The sequence below is a fragment of the Vulpes lagopus genome, chromosome 22 (assembly GCF_018345385.1).
Source record: "Vulpes lagopus strain Blue_001 chromosome 22, ASM1834538v1, whole genome shotgun sequence".
Classification (NCBI taxonomy): Eukaryota; Metazoa; Chordata; class Mammalia; order Carnivora; family Canidae; genus Vulpes; species Vulpes lagopus.
In genome coordinates, this window is record NC_054845.1 from 15,307,012 (window position 1) to 15,332,031 (window position 25,020).

General features: G+C 41.6%; 1 protein-coding gene across 4 annotated transcripts; it reads right to left on the minus strand.

Annotated features, from left to right (window-relative positions):
• Positions 1 to 375: 375 nt before the first annotated feature.
• On the minus strand, positions 376 to 24,978 carry MDH1B (malate dehydrogenase 1B). Of its 4 annotated transcripts, XM_041737688.1 has the most exons (12): positions 24,751 to 24,975; positions 20,343 to 20,455; positions 16,768 to 16,902; positions 16,434 to 16,576; positions 13,945 to 14,441; positions 10,372 to 10,513; positions 8,976 to 9,139; positions 6,331 to 6,470; positions 5,973 to 6,024; positions 4,258 to 4,338; positions 1,627 to 1,695; positions 376 to 751 (listed from the first exon to the last, which is right to left on the minus strand). In XM_041737688.1, exons 1-12 carry the CDS (start codon positions 24,770 to 24,772, stop codon positions 711 to 713), a joined length of 1,599 nt encoding a protein of 532 aa, XP_041593622.1. In that variant the 5' UTR covers positions 24,773 to 24,975; the 3' UTR covers positions 376 to 710. The 4 variants fall into 4 exon arrangements, with proteins under 4 accessions (XP_041593622.1, XP_041593624.1, XP_041593625.1 ...); XM_041737690.1 differs by lacking the exon at positions 16,768 to 16,902 and having other exon boundaries at positions 24,751 to 24,978; XM_041737691.1 differs by lacking the exon at positions 20,343 to 20,455 and having other exon boundaries at positions 24,751 to 24,974.
• Positions 24,979 to 25,020: the final 42 nt, after the last annotated feature.

Here is a 25,020-nt window from a genome sequence, read left to right on the forward strand (position 1 = left end):
CATGTAATTATATGGTAAAAATATTATGCTTTCCTTTCAAAATTCATTTATTCAGGCCACATCTGGTGTCAAGAAACAGAAACCTATTCCATCTGAGCTAAAGCAAAAGTGTGATTTATTGTAAAGATAATTATCCCAAGCAAATCCAAGGAGAAAAAATGCACAGCCAGACCTTATGAAGGTGCTGAACCTGACTAGTTCTGAAGACCTGACAGCAGAATTGTGTGGCCTTTTCTAGGTTACTACCTTTGCCCTCATCCAGACACCAACTTACTTGTCCATTTTTCTCAGTAAAAATGTTTTGATGGAGTGAGAGATAATCTAATTGATTCTAATCCAATCAGTTGAAGCCAAGGAGCTGAGCAAACATGGCCACTTGTGTCTGTGACTTAGGTATGGCATGTGGGGGAAGCAGGCTCTCCTAGAAGCATGCTTAGTCAAGGATGCCATGACTGACAACTATCTTTTAATGTAGCTTAAAAAACAGCAATTGACACTAAACTGTATGAGACAATGGGACAATAAGTAAACCTATGAGTCGATCACAACGTGATCAAATTCACTTTTTTTGGTGTGTGTGCTGCAATTGTTATTATCTAGCATAACATTATCTAAGATGGAAGTTAACCTTTCAAACTATTCTCCCCTAAATACAGACATTCATGGGTCTCTCCATATTTATTACACTACCAAATAACTTTATAGTTGGTCTAATTTATCTGTCGTTCTTCCACAGTTTTGTCTCCAGAATCTGTAAAAGGAGAATGAAAGGTATATTAAAAATTCATTAGTAACCTATGTTTTTATTAGCTTTTCATTTGTGCACTTTCTTCTGTTTCTTGGATGCCTGTATTCAATCTGATTCAATTGAGGGAGTGTGTGTGTGAGAGGGGTTCTATCTACAAGGGACATCAAACCACAAGACCATTGTTAGATCTTTGTATACAGCAAAATTAAATTCTGGCCTCCCTCTTGACCTTAATCTATTTCTATGTGCAGTGTTGCTTGGTTCCTTTGTTTCCCATTCTGAATTTTGTCTGTAGCTACATTGTCAGTTCCATTTCTACTCATGGCCCTGCTTCTCATCTATGTATCAATTCTAATTCCCTGTGGCTACCCTACTCCAAAGCCCATCATCTTATACATTTTCAGAATGGAAGGTACCACGCATTTGTTCATTTTACTGGACATCCAAATAAAAATGTGGAGCTGTGGGTGGATATCCTGACTGGTCAACCCCAAAGAAGTCTAGCATAACATTATCTAAGATAGAAGTTAACCTTTCAAACTATTCTTCCATAAATACAGACATTCATGGGTCTTGTTTTCTTAAAATATGACAACTAAGTTATAGACCTTGAAAAATCTGGATGTGCAGAACTATCTGTGTCCATTTCCTTACTTATTCATTCTCAGGGAAGGATTAAGTTGCCATTGACATAGCCCTGGTCATAAATGTAGGAAGGGAGGCTCCAGAAGCATCAGCAAGCAAAGCTGGGGATGTGAGATGGGGGGGAGGGTTTGCAAAGAACTATATCTGGGGGACACTTGATCTCTTCTACCCAGCTACCCAGTTTTATTTATAGAATAAGAACAGACTAGTTAATATTTTGTTTCCCCGCTTACCATTTATGAGTTCTTGACTATGTGGCTTTTCAGAGATGGTTTGTGGAATCAGATCTAAAAAGTCCACTGCTGTAAACAGAGAATGGATAGAATAGAGATTTTAGAATCTAAAGAACATTGATTTTTGGAGTTAGTCTCATTTTCTCCTATCCTGTTCTTTCCACTCTAAGTTTCTCTGAGTGCTTGCTCTTGGGGAGCTGCAAGGTGCCTGATCAACTTTTATATGGAGTCTTGAGAAGCGGACTGTGTTCTTCTGACCAAAACATCATTCTCCAGACAATGTGAGTTATGACTATTAGTGCTACAGAGATTGTTTGTGACTTGTTTGGCTTAGCATTTGACATAGCTAGGTCTTTTTCCTCATCTTGGAGTAGATCAGAATACATTTTATCTTTATATTCTGAAACAAAAATTAAACACATTGGATTTAGAATATAACTAACAACCTACGAAATGTTCTACATCGGTGTTTTTCAAACTTTGTTGACCACGACTCACAGTAGAAAATGCATTTTATATTATAGTGTACTACATGCACTTGTGTGCTTACAATGAAACAAAAAAGTTACATGAAACAGGACTTATATTTTTCTTCTCTCTTCTATTCATCTTTGTTTTTCTATTCTATTCTAGTGCATTGGGAAAAATTCTGGTCTTCTCACTCACCCTTTTCTTATTACTTTTATTCCAGTTCAAGGGGGGAAAAAAGGCAGTTCTTAAATTGATTTCATCACCCATGATTTTTTTTTTTTTTAGTAGGTTCCAGATCCAGCATAGAGCCCAGTGTGGGGCTCGAACTCACGACCCAGAGATCAAGAGCTGAGCTGAGATCAAGAGTTAGACACTTAACCAACTGAGCCACCCGCTGCCTCACTCACAAAATTCTTTTACCACCCACCAAACCCACACTGTGGAAAGCACTATCAAGTGATATTTGATTCTAATGTTCATTCAACAAATAGCCCCCCAAACACCTGAAATCAGCCCTATTTTCTCTACTTTCTCTACTTTATCACCACTAACATTCTTCAGTCTATGTAAGATTATAACTTATTAGAGGATCTAAGAATCTAACATTTTAATTTACAATTTGGATCATTCTGATGCCTAAACTCTGGAATACATATTCTACAACTTGCCTTTTCTCTAATCATTCTGGAAAGTCACCTTGGTCGTGACAGATCCGACAGTTTTTTTTTTTTTTTTCATTTCTCTCACAAAGGCCTTGGAGCCCTCAGTTCTTGCCTTGAGTATTGCTCAATTCCCGCTGGGCCAACTGGAACAATAGTGCTGCCTCCCAGATACCAGAGTCTCTTAAAATATCTATTCTATCTCGGACTGAGCTCACCATGGTCCTCTGGACAGTGATTTGGGTGGCTCCATCATCCTCTAGGGGGCCAATGAGAAAGCCAGATTAATTCTCTAAGCCTGACCCCATCCATTTCATGCTTGTCTTGCCACCCATCAGACATTTTGCTGAGCTCTCAACTAATCATTCCACCAAACTAGAGATGACCTCCACCTGCCTCTTCCAGTTCAACCCATCCTTTCGGAATCCTCTGCTGTAGCTCAGTTACTCTGTATATTGTCTTCTGAATACAACTTTAGACTGCCTTGAGTTCACAACTCTGGTCACACCTTGGGCACCTGAAATGCCTCCTTTGGCCATGTGTCTCCTTCTGGTGAGGCACCTTCCACAGCTTTTCTGACTCCTCCACTTGCAGGCTTCTTTTTCACTACATGACAGTAGTAATTCTATTCATCCTTCCAGACTCAGCTCCCATGTCATTTCTACTTGAAAGCCTTTCCTAACACTCCTGTCCCTGTCAGGACACCCCCAGTGTAGTTCTATTATACCTGGGCCGCTCTCTACATACCACTTCCTTCTCAACAGGTAGTTTTTGATTGGCTTTGCTATGTCCCATACTAGATGGGAGAGCAAGAACAACATTTGATTCATGTTCATGTCCCTAGAACCTAGTGTGGTTTCTTTCTCTCTTCCTTTTTTTGATTGTGCTAAAAACATATAACGTGAAATCTACCTTTTTAAGTTGTTTTTCAGTGTACAGTACTAACTATGTATGCATTGTTGTATAATAGATCTCTAGAATATTTTCACCTTGTGTGACAGAAGCAGCAGTTTCTGAATAAATGACCATTTGACTATCTTTAGCCATCTTAAGTCCCAACTGGATTTGAAGTTATGAGTGTCTTCTACTTCATATATTACAAGGAACTCTCTTTCACTTTTGAGTTTCTAGATTATTTATTATATACTCTCTTTCCTTTTGGCTTATCTTGTTTTATTGAGCTTTTTAATTCACTGTGCATCTTGGCATTTACTTCTTCATATTCTCATGGCTCCTTTCCCCACACATGTCTGTGTGGCTATAACTCTGTCATTGTGTCCCCAGTGTCCCTCACAGTGACCAGTATAGAGAAGGTGCTCAATGAACATTTGGTAATTTCCTTTAAAATTTTAAATATGATCTGATTTTTGAATATAGGATGAGGGTGATAAAAGACATAATTCCTACTTTGTGGCTAATAGATAATCAAATTCCTTTCTTTGAAATTTAGTGTTAAGCCTTGGATAAAAAGAACATTTTTTTTTTCAATTGATATACCTACCATCTGAGACTCTTTGGTTTTCCTGGTTGTTGTATGTGGTAGGTAAGGTGGTCTTTTCATATCCTTTGGCTAAGTCAGTCTCTAAAATTCAAGAAATTAAGTATTAAATTAATCAAAAGATTAAACAAACCTCATGCATGAATCATCTCATTGATATGCTGATAAGCAGAGATCTCCAAAGTGTGCAAAATTCTTATTATTTTCAATACTCTGATCTTGGAATCTCTGGAATAGTTTTTTGGGCAAGGTCTGAAGTTGACAGAGTCAAGATATATATCTCTATCTCTATCTATCTATCTATCTATCTATCTATCTATCTATCTATCTATCATCTATCTATCTATCTATCATCTATCTCTTGGTCTTGTTAATGAAAATAGCATAAAATCAGGTTATTCCTTTTCATAAAATCTTCTATAATGCAAGTATTATGGAAAATTTAGGACTAACAACCAGTCAAAGCAGTGAAATTTAGAATGACTGCTTTATAGCCTATTCTCAGAAAAGGAATTTGCAGCTTTATTCTGCAAAAGCAGGGAATAAAAGGGTTTCAGGGAAAACCAACTGCTCTTTGGACTTCTATGTCTGTGTCCTTGGATTCTGTGCTGTCTTTGGGCTTTATTTGCTTTTGCCCATACCTGGTGACTTGATCTCTAGGCAGAACCAGGTCTGAATTCCAAAGCCCATCCTCTGCCCAGAATGTCTCTCTCTCTCTCTCTCTCTCTTTTTTTGGGGGGGAGGGTGTCTGTCTCTCTCTGCCCACACTGCCATACTTTGACCTCACTAAACCCTCTTGTCTGGACCAAGGACAGCCTTCTGTACCCTGTCAGGTTCTTTTCACCAGTTAATTCATTCTGAGAGGCAGCAACTATTTTGATTGGGTGCAATCTATACCATATTGGTTATTAAATATTTTCAATATTTAGAAGATTAAAGAAAAGATAATAGCACTTCCTTGTAAGTTTAGGATAAGAGAAACTGGCAGTGAGAAAAATAGCTTACTACAATTTATTGTGTGTGTGTGTGTGTGTTTAAGTGATCTAAAAGTAAAAGGAACGTTGTGAGTTGGGTTGTGTTTCCAAAAAGATGTGTTGAAGTGCCAATCTCTACTACCTGTGAATGTGGCCTTATTTGGAAATAGGCCACATTTAGTCAAGTTAAGATAGGGTCTTACTGGATTGCCATGACTGGTGTCCATTTAAGGAGAAGAAACCAGACACAGAGAGAGAGAAGACCAGCATGTGAAGACAGAGGAAGAGATTGGAGTGATGCAGCCATAGCCCAGAATGCCAAACACTGCCAGTAGGAGAGGCAGGAAAGGGTACTTCCTTAGAGCCATCAGAGGGTCCATGGCCCTGCCAACACTTTGATTTAGGTCGGCTAGTTTCATTTATTTACTAGAGAGTAAGTTTCTGTTGTTGAAGCCACCCAGTTTATGATCATTTGTTACAGCAGGTTTGGGACATGAATACATATATTATACACAACGTTTATAAGGTCTTCATGTTTTTAAGATGTGATTTCTTTAGCATTCTCTTGAAATGTTCTATTTTGAAGGACATACTGAACTTGGCATTTTATTTTGTCAACAATTTCATTTAAAAGTGATAAAATGTGCATTATAGTTATCAATATTCAATAGTGATTCAGTTTTAACAAATATTTCAATAGTCTTTTAATAGCAGCTCAATCAAACATCACATTGAAAATATTACCTGATTGATAGGGCTGAAAACTGACCAAATCTCCAAGTGCAATAAGTTTCTCCTGTAGAAAAATTTTATAATTAGAGAAGTAGATGACCGCGATTGCTAACTTAATCAATCTTCAATAGAAGAATACTTTGGGTCTTGATTTTAAAGTAACCAACAAATATTTTTAACATGCGAGAAATTATGTAATCTAATGAATAGTGTTCTTCTATTGATTTCTTCAAACTCTTATTGACTCCTGATTATTTTTAGGAAGAGGATGCAAATTGAACCCACAGAAAATAAGTGTATGCCTTGTCCTAGAGGAATCAATTTATGGTCATTAGCAGACTCAGCATTTTTGTATCTATTCAGACATTACCTGAATTAGGTCACTTGTCATTCTGGTCATTATTTGTTCACTGATTTCAATATCTGTGAGATCTGTAAGAACTACCCAAGTTCCATTCTCAAATTTTACAGGCATAGAAAAGACGATCCCTTCAGGAATACCAAACTGGCCTGTAGTGAGCAAGCACAAAGCAAAGCAAAACAAAAGTGCTCAGAACAATAAACTCTTCATGTTAAGCATTGTAGAAAAGGACAGAGAGAGTACATGATTTTTTTTTAAGATTTTATTTATTCATGAGAGACAGAGAGAGAGAGGCAGAGACATAGAAAAGGGAGATGGAGGCTCCCTCCGGGGAGCCTGAGGCAGAACTCCATCCCAGGGCCCCAGGATCACAACATGAGCCAAAGGCAGATACTCAACCACTGAGCCACGCAGGTGCCCCACACATAATTTTTAATAGTAATGGTGAACCAAATTTCTGGGAATTCCTCTCCCAGGAGGATTGAAACACTTACTCTAGAAGTATTGACTGAGCATCTCTCCAAGTTCTGGCAACTCTCTCTTCCGTGTTTCTCTCCCAAAGAAAAGCTATTGTTCCCTCTTGTTACCCCTTCAGTCTCCTCTGGCTTGGTTCAGAATCCCTGCCTCTGCCTCAGGGGCTCACGCAGTCTTTCTCTTCTATTTTGTCTGGACTCCTTTTGTCTGCTCCCTGTGGCCTTTCCTTGCCCCTTTGGTAGCCCAAGGCATTTGTCCAACTGACCTTGTGCTCTTCTAATCTCCTGTGGTGGTCCCATAGCCACAGTGGGAGGACTAGTGTGAAAGAGACAGGGGGTGGGGAAGTTGGTGATTTCCTGGCAGCTCCCAGGGCCTAGTTTGGATGTGTGCCAAATAAAAAGATTGGCAATACTTACTATTATCTACGAAACACTCAAATAAAACTCCCCCGCCCCTTGTGCCTCAATCAAATGAGAAAATGATCCTTGCCATTCTAGTCATCAAAAATGGTCTCAGTAGAATAAAAATGTGAGGATAGTCAAGAAACCAGGACCTCCTTAAAGGGCATGGAAGGTTCTCTGTTTAGTCTTTTTTAGCTGTCTGGGTGGCTCAGTCAGTTAAGCTTTTGCCTCTGCCTCAGGTCATGATTCAAGGGTCCTGGATTCAACCCTGCATTACATCTGGCTCCTTGTTCAGCAGGGGGTCTGCTTCTTTCTCTCCCTCTGCTCCTCCTCCCTGCTTGTGTTCTATCTCAAATTAATCAATCAATTAATCTTTAAAAAAAAAAAAAAAGCCAGCCTTTGGGTAGACAACATATGGTTTCAGGGACATAGTGATTACATGCTCTTCACTTCCAATATTGCACTGTTCATTGGTGAACTCCTACAGAGATTAATTAAGCTGTTTACAAATAAAGATAAGGTTTAAATGCCTATTACACTAAAAGGTAACATACTGACTTGAATTCACCTTATTCATTAAAAGAGCACTCATGCACCTTACTGCAATTGAAAGAAGATTCACTGAGTATCTAACCCTAAAGTAGCAACAGGAAGACCCAGCAAAGCCCTGCCCTCGGTGTACAAACTCCAATGGAGGGGACTTATGCAATTAACTGCACCACCAACGAGGGCAGGCTGTGATATGCTCTCTGACGGAGGAACAGATGCTTTCTGTGTACAGAGGAGAGACAGATGAATCTGGACTTGGGGGATTTGGGGAGATTTCCTGGAAGAACAGGGAGGATGGTGGTTCCACTAACAATAACATAAGAAATATAAGAGGTAGCTCAAATTGGAGAGGAAGACAGTAAGTTCAGTTTGGTGTAGGTTGGTTTCAGGTGACAGCATGATGTTCAGGGGACAGTGTTTCCTAGGCTGCAGCTCAGCAGAGAGGCCGAGGTGGGAAGTTTCAGCAGTGAATGAGTTTGCCCAAGGAGAGAGTAAAACACAAAGGGAAGAGATGCGTTAGATAGAACCCATAGGACACAGAACATCACCTGCTTGCTCTTTCCTATTTTCAAAAATGATAGAATTTTTCTGAAATAATTTTTAGTAGATTAAAGCAGTAAGGTCGTAAAAATGCATATACAGTATTTGTGGCTGGGGAGCAAGCTTCCCCGTTCCCACTGGTGTGGTGCTCTATGATCTGCGTCTTGATGTGCCCTTTGTATCCTGACCCTGCGCCTTTGCCCCTCTGCCTCCTGCGGGATGTTCTTCCCACACTAGTCTGCCAGGTGAACACTACTCCACCTTGAAGGCTTCCTGGAGGGTCACCTCCTCAATGAAGTCCGATCCGATTCTTCCTGCCATCTGCCCAAAATCAACCTATTTCCCTTCCTCAGCTTGGATACAGTGAGAACAACTCAACAGAACTATGCAGTGTTTGTAGCTGGCGCTTCTTCACTTGGCTCTTCTTCAGGTCTCCTGAAGGCAGCGGCCTGGTCTAATCCCTGTGTGGAACCCCCTGTGCATTCACATAAAACACAGCAGCATTTCTGATGGTTAACTGAGTGAGTGCATGAACAAATAAGTGAGTATGGAACTGTGGAGGTCTAGAAGGCTTATAGACCATGTAGGCAGAAGGCAGGGACACAGAAACAGAAGCACGAAGCATACATGGAGTTTTTAAAATAATACAAGATAAACAAACAAACAAACAAACAAACAAACCAGGTTTACCTTCACTTAATACTCCTAAAGACACGATCTCCCCTGGCGGTGAGCCGTGGTACCAGTATTTCAATGTAGTAGCTATACTGTGTGCAGCTAAGATGGGTCTGAATTGTTTTCCTGTGGCGGTCAGCTTTCTAAGAGTTGCCACATATTGTCTGTTTACCCACTCACTATAAGCAGAAAAAGAAAATTTTATTTTACAAAGGAGGGAGGAATGGGAATGAAGAAGAAAGTTCCTTGGGTCAATGGATCCAAGTGTAAGAAATCATCTCCAAAAAAGAGAAATATGACTTCCCGTGCACCTTCCTTCTTCAAGCTTCTTCAGTCCTGTAAAAAGTCAATCAAAGAGTAATGAAATATTTCAGAAAGGAATCCCAAAGTATCAAATGAAAAACATGATAATATAAATATGGAACACAGCAAAGTGGTCAGACTGCAAGAAGAGTTATTCCCTTTATGAAGAATTTATACTATGTAGATATTACCCTGGAACCAGTGGTATCCTTCATTCTAAAGAAAATGACATCAAAAGACATTGAATTATTCACATTGAGAACTGAGGAAATAACTAAGTTGTTATCATCTAAAGTTTAAATTCAGGGAATAGTCCAGCAGGACTAGAACAGGCGTTAGAGGGCTGACTCTGCTAAGTCAGTGTGTACAGTTCCAGGAGACACTGTCCCTACCCAGAGGTAGCACACTCCAGGAGGGTGGGCTCAAGAGTGCATCATTTTTGGGCACGGATGAAGTGCTCCTGGCCTGAGGAAGGGATGAGGGAAAGGAAATGCTACAGCTGGAACGCCTCCGGGGCCAGCAAAGCTTAGGAAGAATGCTTCAGAGTGGCTCCTCCTTCTCTCCCCTCCCTGGCCCTGTCATAAGGCAGTGCTGACTGCAGTGATGGGGTTCTTGGGGCTTTGCCTGTACTAAGCCATTTCATCTTCCCAATAACCCTGTAGGGCCCATGCTGTGGGACCATTTCCACTTTGCAGGTGAAAAACTAAGGCACTGAGTGGTTAAGGAACGTTTCCACCCATTTCAATTTGGATACCTCTCTCTTTCTCTCTCTCTCTCTCTCTCTCTCTCTCTGTGTGTGTTAAATAAGACTCACTTTACATATGCTTGCTTTAGAGATAGATTTAAAGGAATATGTTAGGTACTTTAAGGATAGTCTGAAATATAAAAATTTGTAATTGCAAAATCAAATAAACTGGGCATGGGGATTGACAAGTTGCTATTCTGTATTTCTGTATCTTCAATAGAGCGCATAAACAAAGATGAGTGTGAACAATGCCAATGACAAGTTATTTTTGTATAAGGATTTCTAAGATGATTAGAGGATTATAACTACTATTATACATTTATCCAACATTGTTAGTATACCTCACTTAAAAATATACCGTACCTATCAAAAATCAAGCTCAAAACAGAACGTGAATAGTTAGGAGGTCCCCAAATAGCACTCTCATATCTGTAAACCTTGGCTTTTCTCAGATCAATGTAGTTATTTCCACTAATATTACCCCAGATGATCACATTTTTGATGCCTGTGAAGAAAAAGAAATTTAAAGTTAACATAATAATAAGCATTAATATAAAAAATTGTCTGCAGTCGGTTTTTTGTCTGAGTGTTTTAGGACTTATCTTTTTGCTATAAAATGATCTAAGTTTATGTTCCCCCCAAATGTATAAATGACGTGGATGATTTTCTGAATCATCAGGATCTGGCAATTCCTAATCACGCTCATATGTAGGGCATATGAGTGAATTCAAGAAATACTTAAGTTGCTACTGAAAATCATACCACTGGTGTGGTCCTGACTTAACCACTCTTCTTGCCATTAGGAGAACTTTTGTCCGCTTTGGTGCTGACGAAAAGTTCTTAATTCTGGACTGGAATAGAAATTTGGACAAATCATTTAACTCCTAGATGGGTTTCGTTTCCTATAGAAGGAGGGTGTTATAATAAGAGGACCCCCAGGAACATCTAATCAACAAATAATTAGCTTCTATGTGTGAGGCACTTTTCGGTAGAAGGACGTGTTTAGAAGGAAACACATCAGCCCAAATCCTTGCACCATTCTGGGGGGTTGAGGGGAGCGAGTAAGAAAGCAACTACTATACAAAATAATACATACTGTGAAGGAAAATAAGAGGACAGGAGTTAGAGAGAAATAGAGATTAAAATTTAATATAGTTCTAAAACCATGGATCTTCTAGGAATGTTGTACTTGAAGTGAAAATAAGCAATTTTATTAATTTATTTTTTACCTTATTTATTTGCTTAAAGACTTAATTCTCTTATAAGGTCATATCACTTCCTACGGTGGAGATTAAATTCTCTACTGTTGTGCATGAGGTTAAGATAGCTGTTTGGTTTCAAGTAACGGAATACCCTTCTGAATTGGCTTAACTAGGAGGAGTTCACTTTTCTCAGACAATAACAAGTTGAGGTAGGCAGTGACACTGGTGCTTGCTCAGCAGCTCAAAGATGCCATTCTCTTGGCTGCCCCTCATGGTCCTAAAACAGCTGCAGCAGCTCCAAGTATCACACTCTCACATGGTTGTGTCCAAAGGCAGGCAGTAGGGGAAATAATTTTTCTTATCAGACTTAAGGCTCTATATAGCTCTGCTAGAGAATTTTATAGTGGACATCTGCTGTTTTTCCTCCTAACACTTCTAACTACTGTTTTTCTATAACAGCATGCTGGTTTTCCTTTAAATAACTACCCTTTCTCAATTTCAGTCCATATGGTTTGGGTGGGGCTTTCCTCACCCCTTGGGTCTATCAATAGGCATGAGTCCCAGATTCCAGACTTCTGGCCATGATGATTGATTTGGAGATGGGCAAATGGCCCAAGCCTGGCCAATGAGATATTATCCTGCTACTTTTGTACATTTGAGAGAGCAAGCCCTCTTTCTACGGGAGTAAGCTAAGCTATGAATGCATGAGTCTGGAGACACCAGTGGCCACTTTGCCATTTTGTACAGAGAGCCTGCCTGAGAATCTAGCCAATGCTGAGGAGAGCAGGACCAAGCCATAGGTCAAGAGAGAGCACAAGCCAGTCCTGACATCGTTGTCTGAGCCCCAGCATCCATCTATGCCTGGAAAAAAGCTCTCTTTGATTTCAGTCGCTTTGAGTGGACTTTCTGTCATTTGCAACAGAAAGAGTTCCAACCAAGCCAATACGCGTGGTCTGAGAAGCAGGGCTCTGCATGAACTGAACTCAAGGGATATCCTGAAAAGGTCCTCTACCCTCTTGGCATCTGGACTGTTCCCTGAACGATTCTCCTTGATGGTTTCAGGTGCCTTTGCTTAGCTGTCTTTGTTGGTGTGAAGTTTCTCGTTGCTACTCTGTTGACAGTTCCAGTTGACTGCTGTCCCTCTAATGTCTCTCTCTCTCCTTTACCCAACGTTTCTCCATTTCTCTTTCTTCTGCTTCTCATATGCTTATTGGCTTTGGGTACAGGAGAGCTTACAATTTGTGGCACCAGCAGACCCACATGAGGGCAGCTTTCTGGTTGAAAGCCCTCACCTTGTTTTGTTTTGGTTTTTTAAAGATTTTATTTATTTATTCATGAGAGACACAGAGAGAGATGCAGAGGGAGAAGCAGGCTCCCCTCAGGGAGCCCGATATGGGACTCGATCCCAGGACCCCGGGATCACGATCTGAGCCAAAGGCAGACGCTCAACCACGGAGCCACCCAGGTGACCACCTCTGTCTTGTTTTAAACTTCATAACACTGCCTCTTCTTGGCACTTTGCTCAGTTTATTGGAAATCTTTTGTATGAAGCAGTGTCTACATATCTGTATCCAAGGTTGGCACACAGATAAAAGGATCAGAAAATGTTTTCCTTTCCTACTGAATAATTTTATAGCAATTCAGCTAAGGTAATTACTGAACTTGGGGTGAGGCACTGAAGATTTGTATGCAGGAGTACCAGACATGATGCTTCCAGGGCTTCACTGTAAAGAAATGGGTGATACGGCTCTTGCTCTAATGTGTTAGGGGCTCACCGAAGCCCTTTATAGCTCCACTTTACAGCATGCTAGGTTCACATTTCATTGTCTCCCCATTGTCTTGAGGGAACGCCATGAACCAACCTGTGTTCTCAACGGGCTTTGTTGTGCCTCCTCCATCTAAAGGTACCGACAGCTAAAACGTGTCAAAGATGATAAATAGTTTTAAATACAGCACTCCCCTTTTAAATACAACAATCCATTTTCTGATCCTCATGTGACTCAGATGTCTACTCGTTCAAAGACTAATTTCGGGGCAGAAGCCAATCAGATATCACAATCCCATGGACAAGTTTAATACCCTTGCAAATGTTTACTGGGCACCGGGCACTTTTCTAAGCACTTTCAAAATAGTATTTCTTTGAATCTTCATGCCAGGGCTAGGAGGTAAGTGCTATTAACATCCTCATTTTACAGGAGGAAACGGAGGCACAGCAAGGTTAGGTGATTGCCCCAGGTCACATGGGTGGGGAAGTGGGGTGGAGCCGCTTAAACACACCCCTGAAGACTTTTTTTTAATAAAAGAAGTGATTACCTTAGTTGATTATCATTATGGAAAATTGAAATATTAGGTTTCAAATTATAACTTGAAATACAGAAATCTTATTAAACATTTGTTTATTCATTTTTAAAGTGATGGACAAAGTTAATTAGCGCCACCTTCAGCCCAGGGTCTGATCCTGGGTCCCACATGGGGCTCGCTACAGGGAGCCTGCTTTTCCCTCTGCCTGTGTGTCTCTCTCTCTCTCTCTCTGTCATGAATAAATAAAATAAAATCTTAAAAAAAAAAAAAGATGTTCGCATGGTAGTCAAATCACACAATAAGAAGTTCTTTATATCTGCTTCATACTTTCTATTCCAGGCATCTGGAATAATCCTAAAGGTCGTGGTGTTTTTCCTAGTTGCTTTGAAATCATGTTGTTTAAAAACAGAAACAGAAACAGAAGCTCACTCACACGAGGGGGTTGTTCTCAGTTTTCTGGCCAGCACAGCTTTGGCTTGGCCTTCCACGCCCAGTGCCACAGCGACGATGTTGTGTGCCACGTTTGGGGCGTATCTCATAAGCAAAACCGTTTTCAGATTCACAAACGTTTTTCCTCCCACAATAACTCTAACAGAATCGTGAGCATTTTTCTGGATCAGGTATCCATAGAGTCTACACAGAGGCAGCCTGCTTCGGATGCAGCCTTCTAGAGTGTACACCTCCTGGTCGGTGCTGTCATCCAGAATGATGACCACGTGGGCCTGGCGGAAGGCGTCCTCCACTCGGGTGCAGATGGAGATGCTCTGGAGCAAGGGTGCCACCAGGTCCTGAGTCTCTGCCACAACACTGCGGAGATTTTCTTCTGCCTCCTTATTGTCAAATAGATTTAGGCTGATTTCTGTGTGCATCCCAAACACTTCGCCACTTGTCAAGATGGGAATTAGGTTGTAGCAGGCAGGAACAGAGGCACTAGTAAAAATGCAAAGCCAGATTATGAATGGTTAAATCTTTTGTTCCTGGCAAGGCTTTATTCTTAATAGATATTTCTGTGTGTGCCTTAATAGGGTGATCTAATATCTCAAATAGGCATAACAGCTGCATAGATTTTTTAAGGTGAGAGAGCAAAAATTGAGAGAAAAAATTCTTACTACTCATCCCTTGCTCTGGCCATCTGAAAACAATCCCAAAATAAGACCTGCTTAAATGACTTTTTCCAATAAAATAGAATATGCAGAAAGCAAAATTCAAAAGAATGGTGTCATATTACTCTAATTACCTGTTTACACTTTCTTTTAAAAGGGTAAAGAAGTAACAAGTTTTCTTTAACCATAGCTCTTTTCTACTTTATACCCTCACCTACAAAGTAATGACATTTTTTGGGAAAGGATTATCTTCTCTAAATCCTTGCAAAGAATCCTGAGGGCAGCTTGGGCTAGGTATTATGTACCTATACCCACAATTCAGCAAGTACCTGGGTACTTTATAGCTTGGCTACCAATCAAGAGAGGTAAGACCCTGATGGGAGCTTGGAAATGCGTCTGGGCAGTTTTGATTTTCACAGTGCGTTTGGGGAGGGGTTCAAAGAGGGTTTTGACAGTATCTGTACCATTTTAATCCTTTAAAAAAATCTAAGGAAGAGATCATATTTATTAAATCTGGGTGTGAGGTTCATATTTATCCTTATTATGTCATTCTTAATTCTTTTTTGTATTGAAATATTTCATAACAAATAATCTTCCAAAGGAGCATGTATATTAGGACATGTGCATGTGTAGTAAGAAAGAAGGGCAGTGTGAGAGACACAGTGAGGGCTGGGGAGGGAGAGATAGAGCAAGAAGAATAGGAAGAGACACACAGAGAGAGATGAGATGGAATGCAGAGACAGACAAAGGGTGTGAACAAAGACATGTACAGATAAATGTGCCCAACACTGAACTCAGTGAGGAGCGAGAGAGGAAGAAAAGTAAAGAGTAAAACTGGGGTATCGTATAAACTGGGTCTTTTTTCTTCTTTTTATAAGTTTTCATTGCCAAGGAGGTATCCACTTCAAAGATGGCTATCTGGAATAAACACACTGCCAACCACACTGCTAAAGAGCCAGGAGCCTTCCCCACACTGAGGCTTGGGTGTTTTAGAGATCTCTGAGGTCAATAACTGGTCGTCTGGGCCACTTCTTTTTTTCTCTTTCCAAGCTTTACATTTCCACTCTTAGGTTTTAAATTCAGCAGTAGAGGGTGAGCCCACAAAACTCAAGACCCCCACTCTCAACCCCAATAAAAGCAGAGCCCTAGGCCCATGTGTGCTCACATGTTCTCTCTCTCTTCCCACCGGTGACTTCATTGTGTGGCTTCAGGGGTGCTGTGTAATTTCCAGGATGTGTAAGTAACAGACCCGCTTTCCCCAAGTTTCCTGATGGTTATTGCTGAGGGTGTCTTGTAATTGTAATAAGAACCACAGGCTGGTCCAGCCACAACATTGGTCATTGAGGCGGGCACACAACATGAGGTTACAGAGGAAGAGCTAAGGTCAGCTGTAGCAGGTGGGAGAGAGCAGGAGGGCAGCAGTGAGACTGGAGTGGGAAGAGGAGAAAAAAAGGGAGAGAATGGGAAGGAAGGGTGGCAAGGCAAAGAGTAAGAAGGCCAGCAGCAGACAACATGAGACACAGAATGAAGGGACAAGAGATGCAGACAGGGTTATCAAAGTAATGATCTTTGCGATACAGTTGCTCTTAGATTTCACACGTGTGTGTGCATACATACACCCATAATCTAAAACTTAAACATGAAGCTACATTGGGGGATATATATGTACAGATACATGTATCCACACATGTACATATATATGCATGTGAATCTCAAACTTGACATTCAGCTGTTCTTCCATCATGGACTTAACCCCACATTGTTATCCTTTCCAAATGGAACACCCAATCTCATGAATCCTGGAGTTCAGCTGTCCTACCTGGTGATCCAGACCTGCAAAGGGTTGATGAGGTCTTTCCTGGCTTCTTCCTCCAGTTCTTTTTCTATATGTGTCTCCAGGTTTTCTTGAGCAATTATCTTCATCAGCTCAGTAGTCATGCTAGAGGTGACACCATGGTAAAGCTAAATATTAGGAAAGAAAAAGTCAACACTGAGAATAATCAGCTGACAAGGATTATAATGGGAAGTTCTTGTTGAAAGCCAGAATAGAATAAAAAGAAAGCTAGGAGAATACTTTGGAAAGCAAGACAGCTGAAGAACAACGTAAGAGAATGGTAATGTTTTGAGCAGAAAAACCAACTTAATCCATATACCTGGGCGTATTCCAGGAACTCGTTATATCCTCCCAAAAGCAACCCCTCTCCTCCACGGTCCAACAGCTCTCTCCAGATGATGGGGGAGTTTTTGTGACTCCACTTATTCTTTTCACACAGATCTTTTAACCACTCCTATTGAATGATATTCCAAGATAAGTCATCCATTGAATCTCTCTCAGAATTCAGTTCGATACTTCAGAATTCAGACATGATGAACTAGCTTGTTTTTTTTTTACTACCACTGAGTATACATAATAAAATTTAGATATCTTTACACTGTAAAATGTAAGTAGAGAAAATAGTGGTGAGCTAAGTAACAAATTAATCAAATACGAAAGACTAGTCTTCAAATTTGCTGACCAAATAAAGGTACTGAAAGTTGCTCTCTTTGCCAAGGAGACCGGGAATCCAAGTGGTCAACTTAAAAGAGAAGCCGAATCTTCCAACTCATCTGATTTCAAAAAATTCAACTGGTTCTTCCCTTGCTCTTATATATTTCCAGTCTTAGGGCCACATAAATTTGATACTGCTTTCCAAAGATGTGGGTATAGTTTGTCATTCAGACTGAATTAATGAGCTAAAAGTTATCTGTGGGTTTCTAATAATACTCATCAGAGAAAGTTTAAATCATCATTATCTGGTTTGTGTGGCCCAGGCCTTCCAATGAAAAGAGCTGAATAGAGACAAAAGCAACATTCTTGTGAATTAAGTACAGGCCAGAATTCTTATCATTGGAGGCATGTGAAATGAAGTTTCCTTACACATAAAATCTTAGAAACCAATTTCTCTTCATGATGTTGAAGATCTCTCTGCCTTTATCTTTCCTTGAAGTAAATGCTATTGTAAGGATTCCAGCATGGTCCCCCTGGTCATTACATAGCCTGACCAGTGAAGTGCCAGGCCGCTGGAGAAAGGGACTCTACCCCAAAGGACCTTCAGCACCAAGTGGGGCATGTTGATGTCTTGGTAGGAGCTGGGGGCATATGTATGGGGCTGGAACGTGAGGGTGCAGAATCAAGAGTGGACCATCAAGTTGGATAAGGGAAAATTTATCAATATAAATCACTCTCCTGCAACTCAAGGGTACATATCCTGGCAAGAACCTCAGAAGACAGAGGTAACATGTTGCTAGGATGGCTCTTCAAAGCTTGGAGAAGGTGATGGTTCATGTGAAATGAAACAAATGCCAGAATGTCCACGGAAAATGATGGAAGAAGGAATCAAAACGCTTAGAACATAAGCGTTCTAACGCTTAGAACTGGGCGCTTGTGGAGAACATAAGTGCCAAGAGGACACTCCATTCATCAAAATGGTAAGGACTGTACTGGTGATAGGTTCTCAGCATCCTGAGAAGCCTGGTGTGGCCGCCCATGCTAGGCCACGGCTATTAAAGAACATTCTGTTATAGAGCTAAACTCCCTGATGGAATCAGTGTTGACAGAATCCTGAAATAAGAGAGGCGGGGGATGGGGGTAGTGCCCACTAGAGAACATCTATTTTGATAAGAGCACAAAACAACCCAGCAGATAAGGTAACTTAGCTGAAGGCACAATGGGCTTACAAAAGAGACAGAGGTGATTCTACGGCCCTAAAGAACAAGCCACTACTCACCAAAGCTGATTGAGCCATTGTTGCTGCTGCATGTCCAATGTGCTGGCACCAAAGACCAACACTCACCCCTTGATAATGGCACTATCCCTCAAAGATGTTAACCAGCCTCTCAGTGGCAAGTTGATAACACTGCACCCCCTCCATCCTAGAAAGGGCAGTGATTCATCTTGGCTAGAATCAACATATACTCTGGGTAAAGAAATGCCTTTTCTGCTTGTAGGGCTTTGGCCAGTACCCTGCCCAAGAGCTTAAAAAATGTTCAACCCAGCAATATGGGATTCTGCACAACATCACTTTGAACCACTTTGGAGTAAAGCATGTGTGGAATTGGGCACGTCACCATGGGATGCACTGGCCCTATCATATATCATGTCACCTAGCAGCCTGATAGATAAGACAGTCCACTGAAGGTGCTTGGGGTGCTATATTGTAAGGATAAAGCACTGTCTTTCAGGATGCAAAATATACTATGAACCAATAGAGTGCTTTTCCCCACTAGGTGCAATACATGAATCCAGGAACCAACAGATGGAGTTAAGAGTGATCTCATTTACCATCTCTCCCAGTGACCCACTTGGAGAATTTGTGCTTCCCCAAGTCCATTTAACTCTGGATTCTATGTGTCTGGAGGTTCTAAATTCCAGAAGTGCAAGAGTGTTTCTATCAGGAAGAGTTCCGTTAAACTTTAAGCTATGGCTACTGCTTGGTCACTTTTAGCCCCCGTGCTAAGAGTCAAGGAAAGGAGTTACCATCCTGGAAGGAGTAACTGCCCTGTTGATCAGGGGTATGTGGGCAGGAAAGAATATTTGGTACCTGGGTGATCCACTGGGGCATTGTTGGTACTGCCATGCTCAATTTTGACAGCAACTGTACATGTGCTGCAGTCACATCCTGACAAGGGAGTGGAGACAAGGACTCAGACCCCTAAGGATACAGGTCTAGGTCATCATGCCTCATAAATCACCTAGACCAGCAGAGGGTGAGGAGGATGGACATCAGATCATAGCCAAGAAAGGTGATGTGTGTCAGTTACAGCCCTAAAATGATATGCATTAGAAACTATGGTCCTTTTGACTGGCCATACTCTTGTAAAGTTTCCTCAGGGAAAGATGCCAACCAGAGCCCCATAATTGGGGCTCCTGGATGGTATGAACTTATATGGAGCATACAGATTCATATAATCTGGTGAATTGTAGCAGATCCTGTTATATGTCGTTCAGATTCCCCCTTCATGACCAAGACACTCATTCCCTGGGCCACCAGGTGTACTGGCTGCTGATAGCTCAGTGCTGAGTCTCTCTCTCTCCAGGAACCGACCTCATAGAAGTTCTCTTGCCCAGAGTTAAGTCCCCTGTCCAAGGTAGCCTGCAGCCAAGGACTATTAGTTGTACAAGTACAAGAGCCCAGTCCCTTTGCCTGTATTTGGGGTATCTCTCCAGGGCCACCACAGCTTCAGAGGTCAGGGCTGGCTGAGCAGCATGGTGGTTCATCTTCGCCCGTTGCACAACACTGCTGTCCTCATTCTTTCCCAGAGCATTGTTCTCAAGAGCACCCCCAGTAAAGGAAACTCCTTCCCCCAAATCTCTGTCTGTGTGTGGGGAAACACAGTTCCAAAGAAGGGTATTTCAAATAAGAAAGTGCCTTGTGTCGTTAGAAATCAAATGAAGGAGAATGAAAAGTTAAGAAGGATAACATAGATAACCTGGATTCTTGGGAGAAAAAACAGCTAAATTTATTCTACTGATTGGTTAGGACCTCATTTGTTTTATTAGGTACAAGGAAGAGAAAACATATAATGTTCTGAGACTGCTAAGTAAGAATTAATTTTATTAGTGTTAAAATATCAGTAGTACATGAACATTCATTATTAGAAGCCCATCTGATACTTTGGTTAATATTTCATTAAATTAGACCACAGTTTTGTGAGTGTGTGAGTTTAACAAACAATAAAAGTTTCTTACCTCCCAAACATGAGGATGTTGTGTAATTTTATGTATGTGAAAATCAGGAAGATTCTTTTGTAAGTAGTCTGCTAGAAGTTCTGCTTTGGCATAATATGGGCAATCTGCTCTACCTAAAAGAGTTCAAATTTGCAATATTTTTTGATATCATACAGAAATTATGTAGTTACAAGTATTTGTCATATAATAATAGAAACTTACAGTTATATTTTATAATATAGAATTATCGTATACACTGCCACCATATAAACTTCTGATTTTTATAACAGTAGCAAAAATAAAATTATTTCATAGGAGGTGAGAATCTTAATAAAATGTGGAAAGAAGCAAAGTCTATAGGATATTTACTCTCCTCCAGTATTATGCTAGACCTCACTTTCTCTAAGGGGCTGTCACGCTACTAACTGAGCATGAACTACTAGGAATGAACTGACTACTCATTAGTAGCCACTAAAAGGCAAAATGTGAAGGGAGGAGGGGTGGTAAAATCACATGTAGATTTGATATGTGCTGCTTGGAATGATACTAGTGAAGCTGAGGGAGAGAGAAGAATCTGGGATAACTTCTATTTTCTGGCTTGGGTAAATGATCCTGCACTTACTAAAAAGAAACCACACATAAGACATTTAATTACAGACAAGTGCGGTTGGAAGTACGTGCAGTGTATCTAAGTGGATATGACCCGCAGGTGGCTGTTCCTGTAGGTCTGAAGTGCAGGCCCTGTGTAAGGGCTTAAGATACAGACTTTGTAGCCTCAACACCCAGGAAGTTAAAACCACCAGAGTAGATGGATTGGGTGTCTGATGGAGTAGGAGGGCCAGGGGCCAAGGGCAGAACATCTTCTGCAACAATCTTCCCCAGTTACTCCCAACCAAGAGATCTTAACTCATGGCAACTTCTAAGACATCAACCATCTCAACCACTCCCCGTTAGCCTCTCTGTTTAGTTCAAATCCATGGTTCATTATTCAAACCACACTCTGTGGCTCATGTTTTAAATTGTCTTGCCCCACTATGGTTCTGTCAAATTGGCCTGGTAAAAAGCCTCTCACCCTGGATGAACTGTTACCTGCCTTTTTTGTTTCTGGGTTCCATCTACTAGGCCCCCCTGAAGAAACATGGTAGAAGCAAGCAGAGGGGCACCATTATAAATTCATGGTCTCTAGCCTCAACTGGACTTCAGCTCTGCCTGGAGATCCTTCCATTTTCCTTATCAGCATTCTCTTCTGTTCTCCACAATTACTGTTCCAAATATGACCATTTCCTGCAAACCTTTTCCTTCTCTTCGTTTTCCCACACTGCCAGAAGAGATAACCTTGCTTTTTTACTTTACAAAAACGAAAACAGGGGCACCTGGGTGGCTCAGTAGTTGAGCATCTCCCTTTGGCTCAGTTCGTGTTCCTGGGGTCCTGGGATTGAGTCCCGCATCTGGCTCCCTGCAAGGCGCCAGCGTCACCCTCTGCCTATGTCTCTGGCTCCCTCTCTGTGTCTCTCATGAATAAATAAATAAAATCTTAAAAAAAAAACAAAACCCCAAATCCTACAAAATGGCATCATCTGGGAAATCCTCTAATCCCTACCATCATACTTACAGGCTGTCTGCATCGGGATTCATCCTTTCCTTTTTTTTCTCCTATTCATGGAAGACAGCTCCTACCTCCTGTCCAGCTCTAACCTCACCACTTATGCTCTGAACACCACCCTCTTCCTCCTTCAGAACTGCCACCAACTCTGCTTCATTGGTTAACCTCTCTTTCAGCATCTTATCTCTGTTCTTAATGGTCCTTTTCCATCCTATTTAAATATAGCCAAGTTATATTTGTTTCTCCTGTCTTGAGAAACAAAAACCTATGTCCCTCTCTAGCTGTTGCATTCTACTTGTATTTTTCTATTATATCTTCTTGAAAGAGTTCTCTACACTTGCCATCCCCAGTTCTTCACTTCCATTTATTTCCCATCCCACTGCAACCTGGCTTTAACCACAATTCCCTATCAAGGACCTCCATGTCTTTACACTCAGTGTATACATTTTGATCCTTTTCTTGTAGATATTTTCTTGTTGGCACTTGCCCTCTTCTGTCCTTCTGAAACACTGACTATGGTGGGGTCATTTTTCAGGTTTTTGTCCTACTTCTCTGGCCATTCCCACTTTACTTCATAGGTTCTTATTCCTTTATCAATCCACTAAATGTTAGTATTCTTCAAGGCATCTTCATACTCTATGCATTCTTCCTGGATAATCTCCTCCACTCCCTTGGTTTCAAGTAGCAATCTGCACATCCGGTTCAGAACTATGGTCTTATCTAGATGTTTATGCCTTCCTGCATTTTCCCATTTCCCTCTGAATGTCTCATAGACACTCAGCGTGTCTAAGACAATTTTGCCACAACTCCCCCACTGAATCTGCTCCTTCTCTTTTGTTCTTTATGTTCATCTATGCAGTTGTTTAAGAGAATTGAGAGTATCCACAGTATTAAGCCTACTTTTCCACTTTTTTTTTTTTTTCAGTGACTCCTCATCTACCCATTTTTCCAAACCACTGTTTGGAAATAACTTTAATTTTTTCTTCTCCTTTGCCTTCCTCCACCCAATTAGACATCTAGCTCTATGAATTATGTCCCCCTAATATCTCTCCCGCCCACTCACTTCCTTCCATTTCCATTGCCTGCCATCCTAGGCTAAGCCACCGCCACCTCCTTCTTGGACTATTGCACCTAACTGGGGTCTTCGGATCTACTCTTTCTCTTCCCATAGAGAATATCATTAGAATAAAATGCAAATTTGATTATGTCTCTCCTTCCAAAAGCCTTCCATGTATTTTGGATAAAATTTTAAATACTGACCATGGCTCATAAGAATATATATCTAATTCGGCTCAGTGTATGATACTCTCTTTCTTGTACCCTTTGCTACAATCCTCCTAAATCTATTTCCATTTTCTGTTTATTGTGCATTCTCAATCTTTACCAAGCTAGCTTTCCTCATTCCAACCCCAGTCCTATCACCTCTGCATTAATTACTCTTTTCTTCCCTACTTTCTTTCTGCTTGGTAACTCTCTATTTAAAGATCTCTGCTTTGGGATCCCTGGGTGGCTCAGCGGTTTAGCGCCTGCCTTTGGCCCAGGGCGCGATCCTAGAGACCGGGGATTGAATCCCACGTCCGGCTCCCGGTGCGTGGAGCCTGCTTCTCCCTCTGCCTGTGTCTCTGCCAGTCTCTCTCTGTGTGGCTATCATAAATAAATAAAAATTAAAAAAAAATTTTTTTAAAAAGATCTCTGCTTTAAAAAATACCACTCCCGGGGATCCCTGGGTGGCGCAGAGGTTTGGCGCCTGCCTTTGGCTCAGGGCGCGATCCTGGAGACCCGGGATCGAATCCCACGTCGGGCTCCCGGTGCATGGAGCCTGCTTCTCCCTCTGCCTGTGTCTCTGCCTCTCTCTCTGTCTGTCTCTATGTCTCTCATGAAATCTTTAAAAAAGGAGAAGAAGAAGAAGCAGCAGCAACAGAAATAGACTTCCAAGCAAATGGGAAATGTCAATTGTGTTAATACATCGGAAAGTTCAAATAAGGACTGGACAGCTTCTGTAAAAGTCTTTGGTGACTTTGGTGAAGGCCATTTCTGAAAGGAGGCCGAAGTAGAAGGCAGACGGAGTCCAAGAAGGGCCTGAGGATACAAAAGCTGTCTACTCTTTCAGGAAACTTGCTGAGAAGCGTTGGGGGCAAGTACAATAATAGCCTGTTGCTTTTACTGAGACCCTTTAGTGACATTCTGGATGTCAGGGACCATTTTCAATCCTTCTCCTCCGTTGTTGACAAAGGTGGGCTTCCTAAATGGAAACCCGTTAAGGATGCTCTCCTGCTAAAAAATTCTTAAGACGCCTCACTGCTCCCAGTTCAAACTTTGTCAGGTGCACTTCAGGTGCAAGGGTCTGGTTGCTGCTCCCATTGTAGCCCCAGGTCCAGTCACTTCCTCCATATCTAGTTCCTCCATTAGGCCACGAGACTTCCAGCTTCTGTGCCTTAATCTGGAATGGCCTCCCTATCCCAAACCCTCACAAATCAGCTCCTGCAACACCTCCCAGAGCCCTGCGCACATCTCCCTCATTCCATTAATTAGGGAGGATCAAGATTACTTGTTTACGTGCTTCTGTACTCCGTGACACTGAAAGGTCTCGAAGGCCCGGGTGTATCCTTTCCCCCACTATCTCCCCAGCGTCGGGGGGTGCTTTGCACAGGACCCTGCTCAATAAAGATCTTTGAATGGATGCATAAGAAGCCTGGGGTGGTCCATATAAGGGGCTGGAATTGCTAGAACAAAAGGCAGTTACGAAGATCACCGCCCAGCGTCCACAGGGGGCGAGTAGTCGTCGGTGTTTCGAGCGATCTGCGGGAGGACGTGGGGCTCACTCACCCGCAAGCACGAACTTGGCCATGTTAAAGCCTCCACTCGGGCAGAAAGCGCGGCGGGGCGGTTTCCTGGCAACCACCGCGTGGCGCAGGCGCACTGTGAACTGAGCGCGGAGTCGGGAGTCCCGGACGGAGAGCTTAGGTCTTGGGGACACGATCACACATTACCTTGAAAAGCTTTATGCGCTCCCCTGTCCCCCCCACCCCCCATCCCTGAACCCAAGGAAACCAGTCGTTCTCTTCGGTAGGCTTTCCTTTTGCCGAGCAAGCCTCT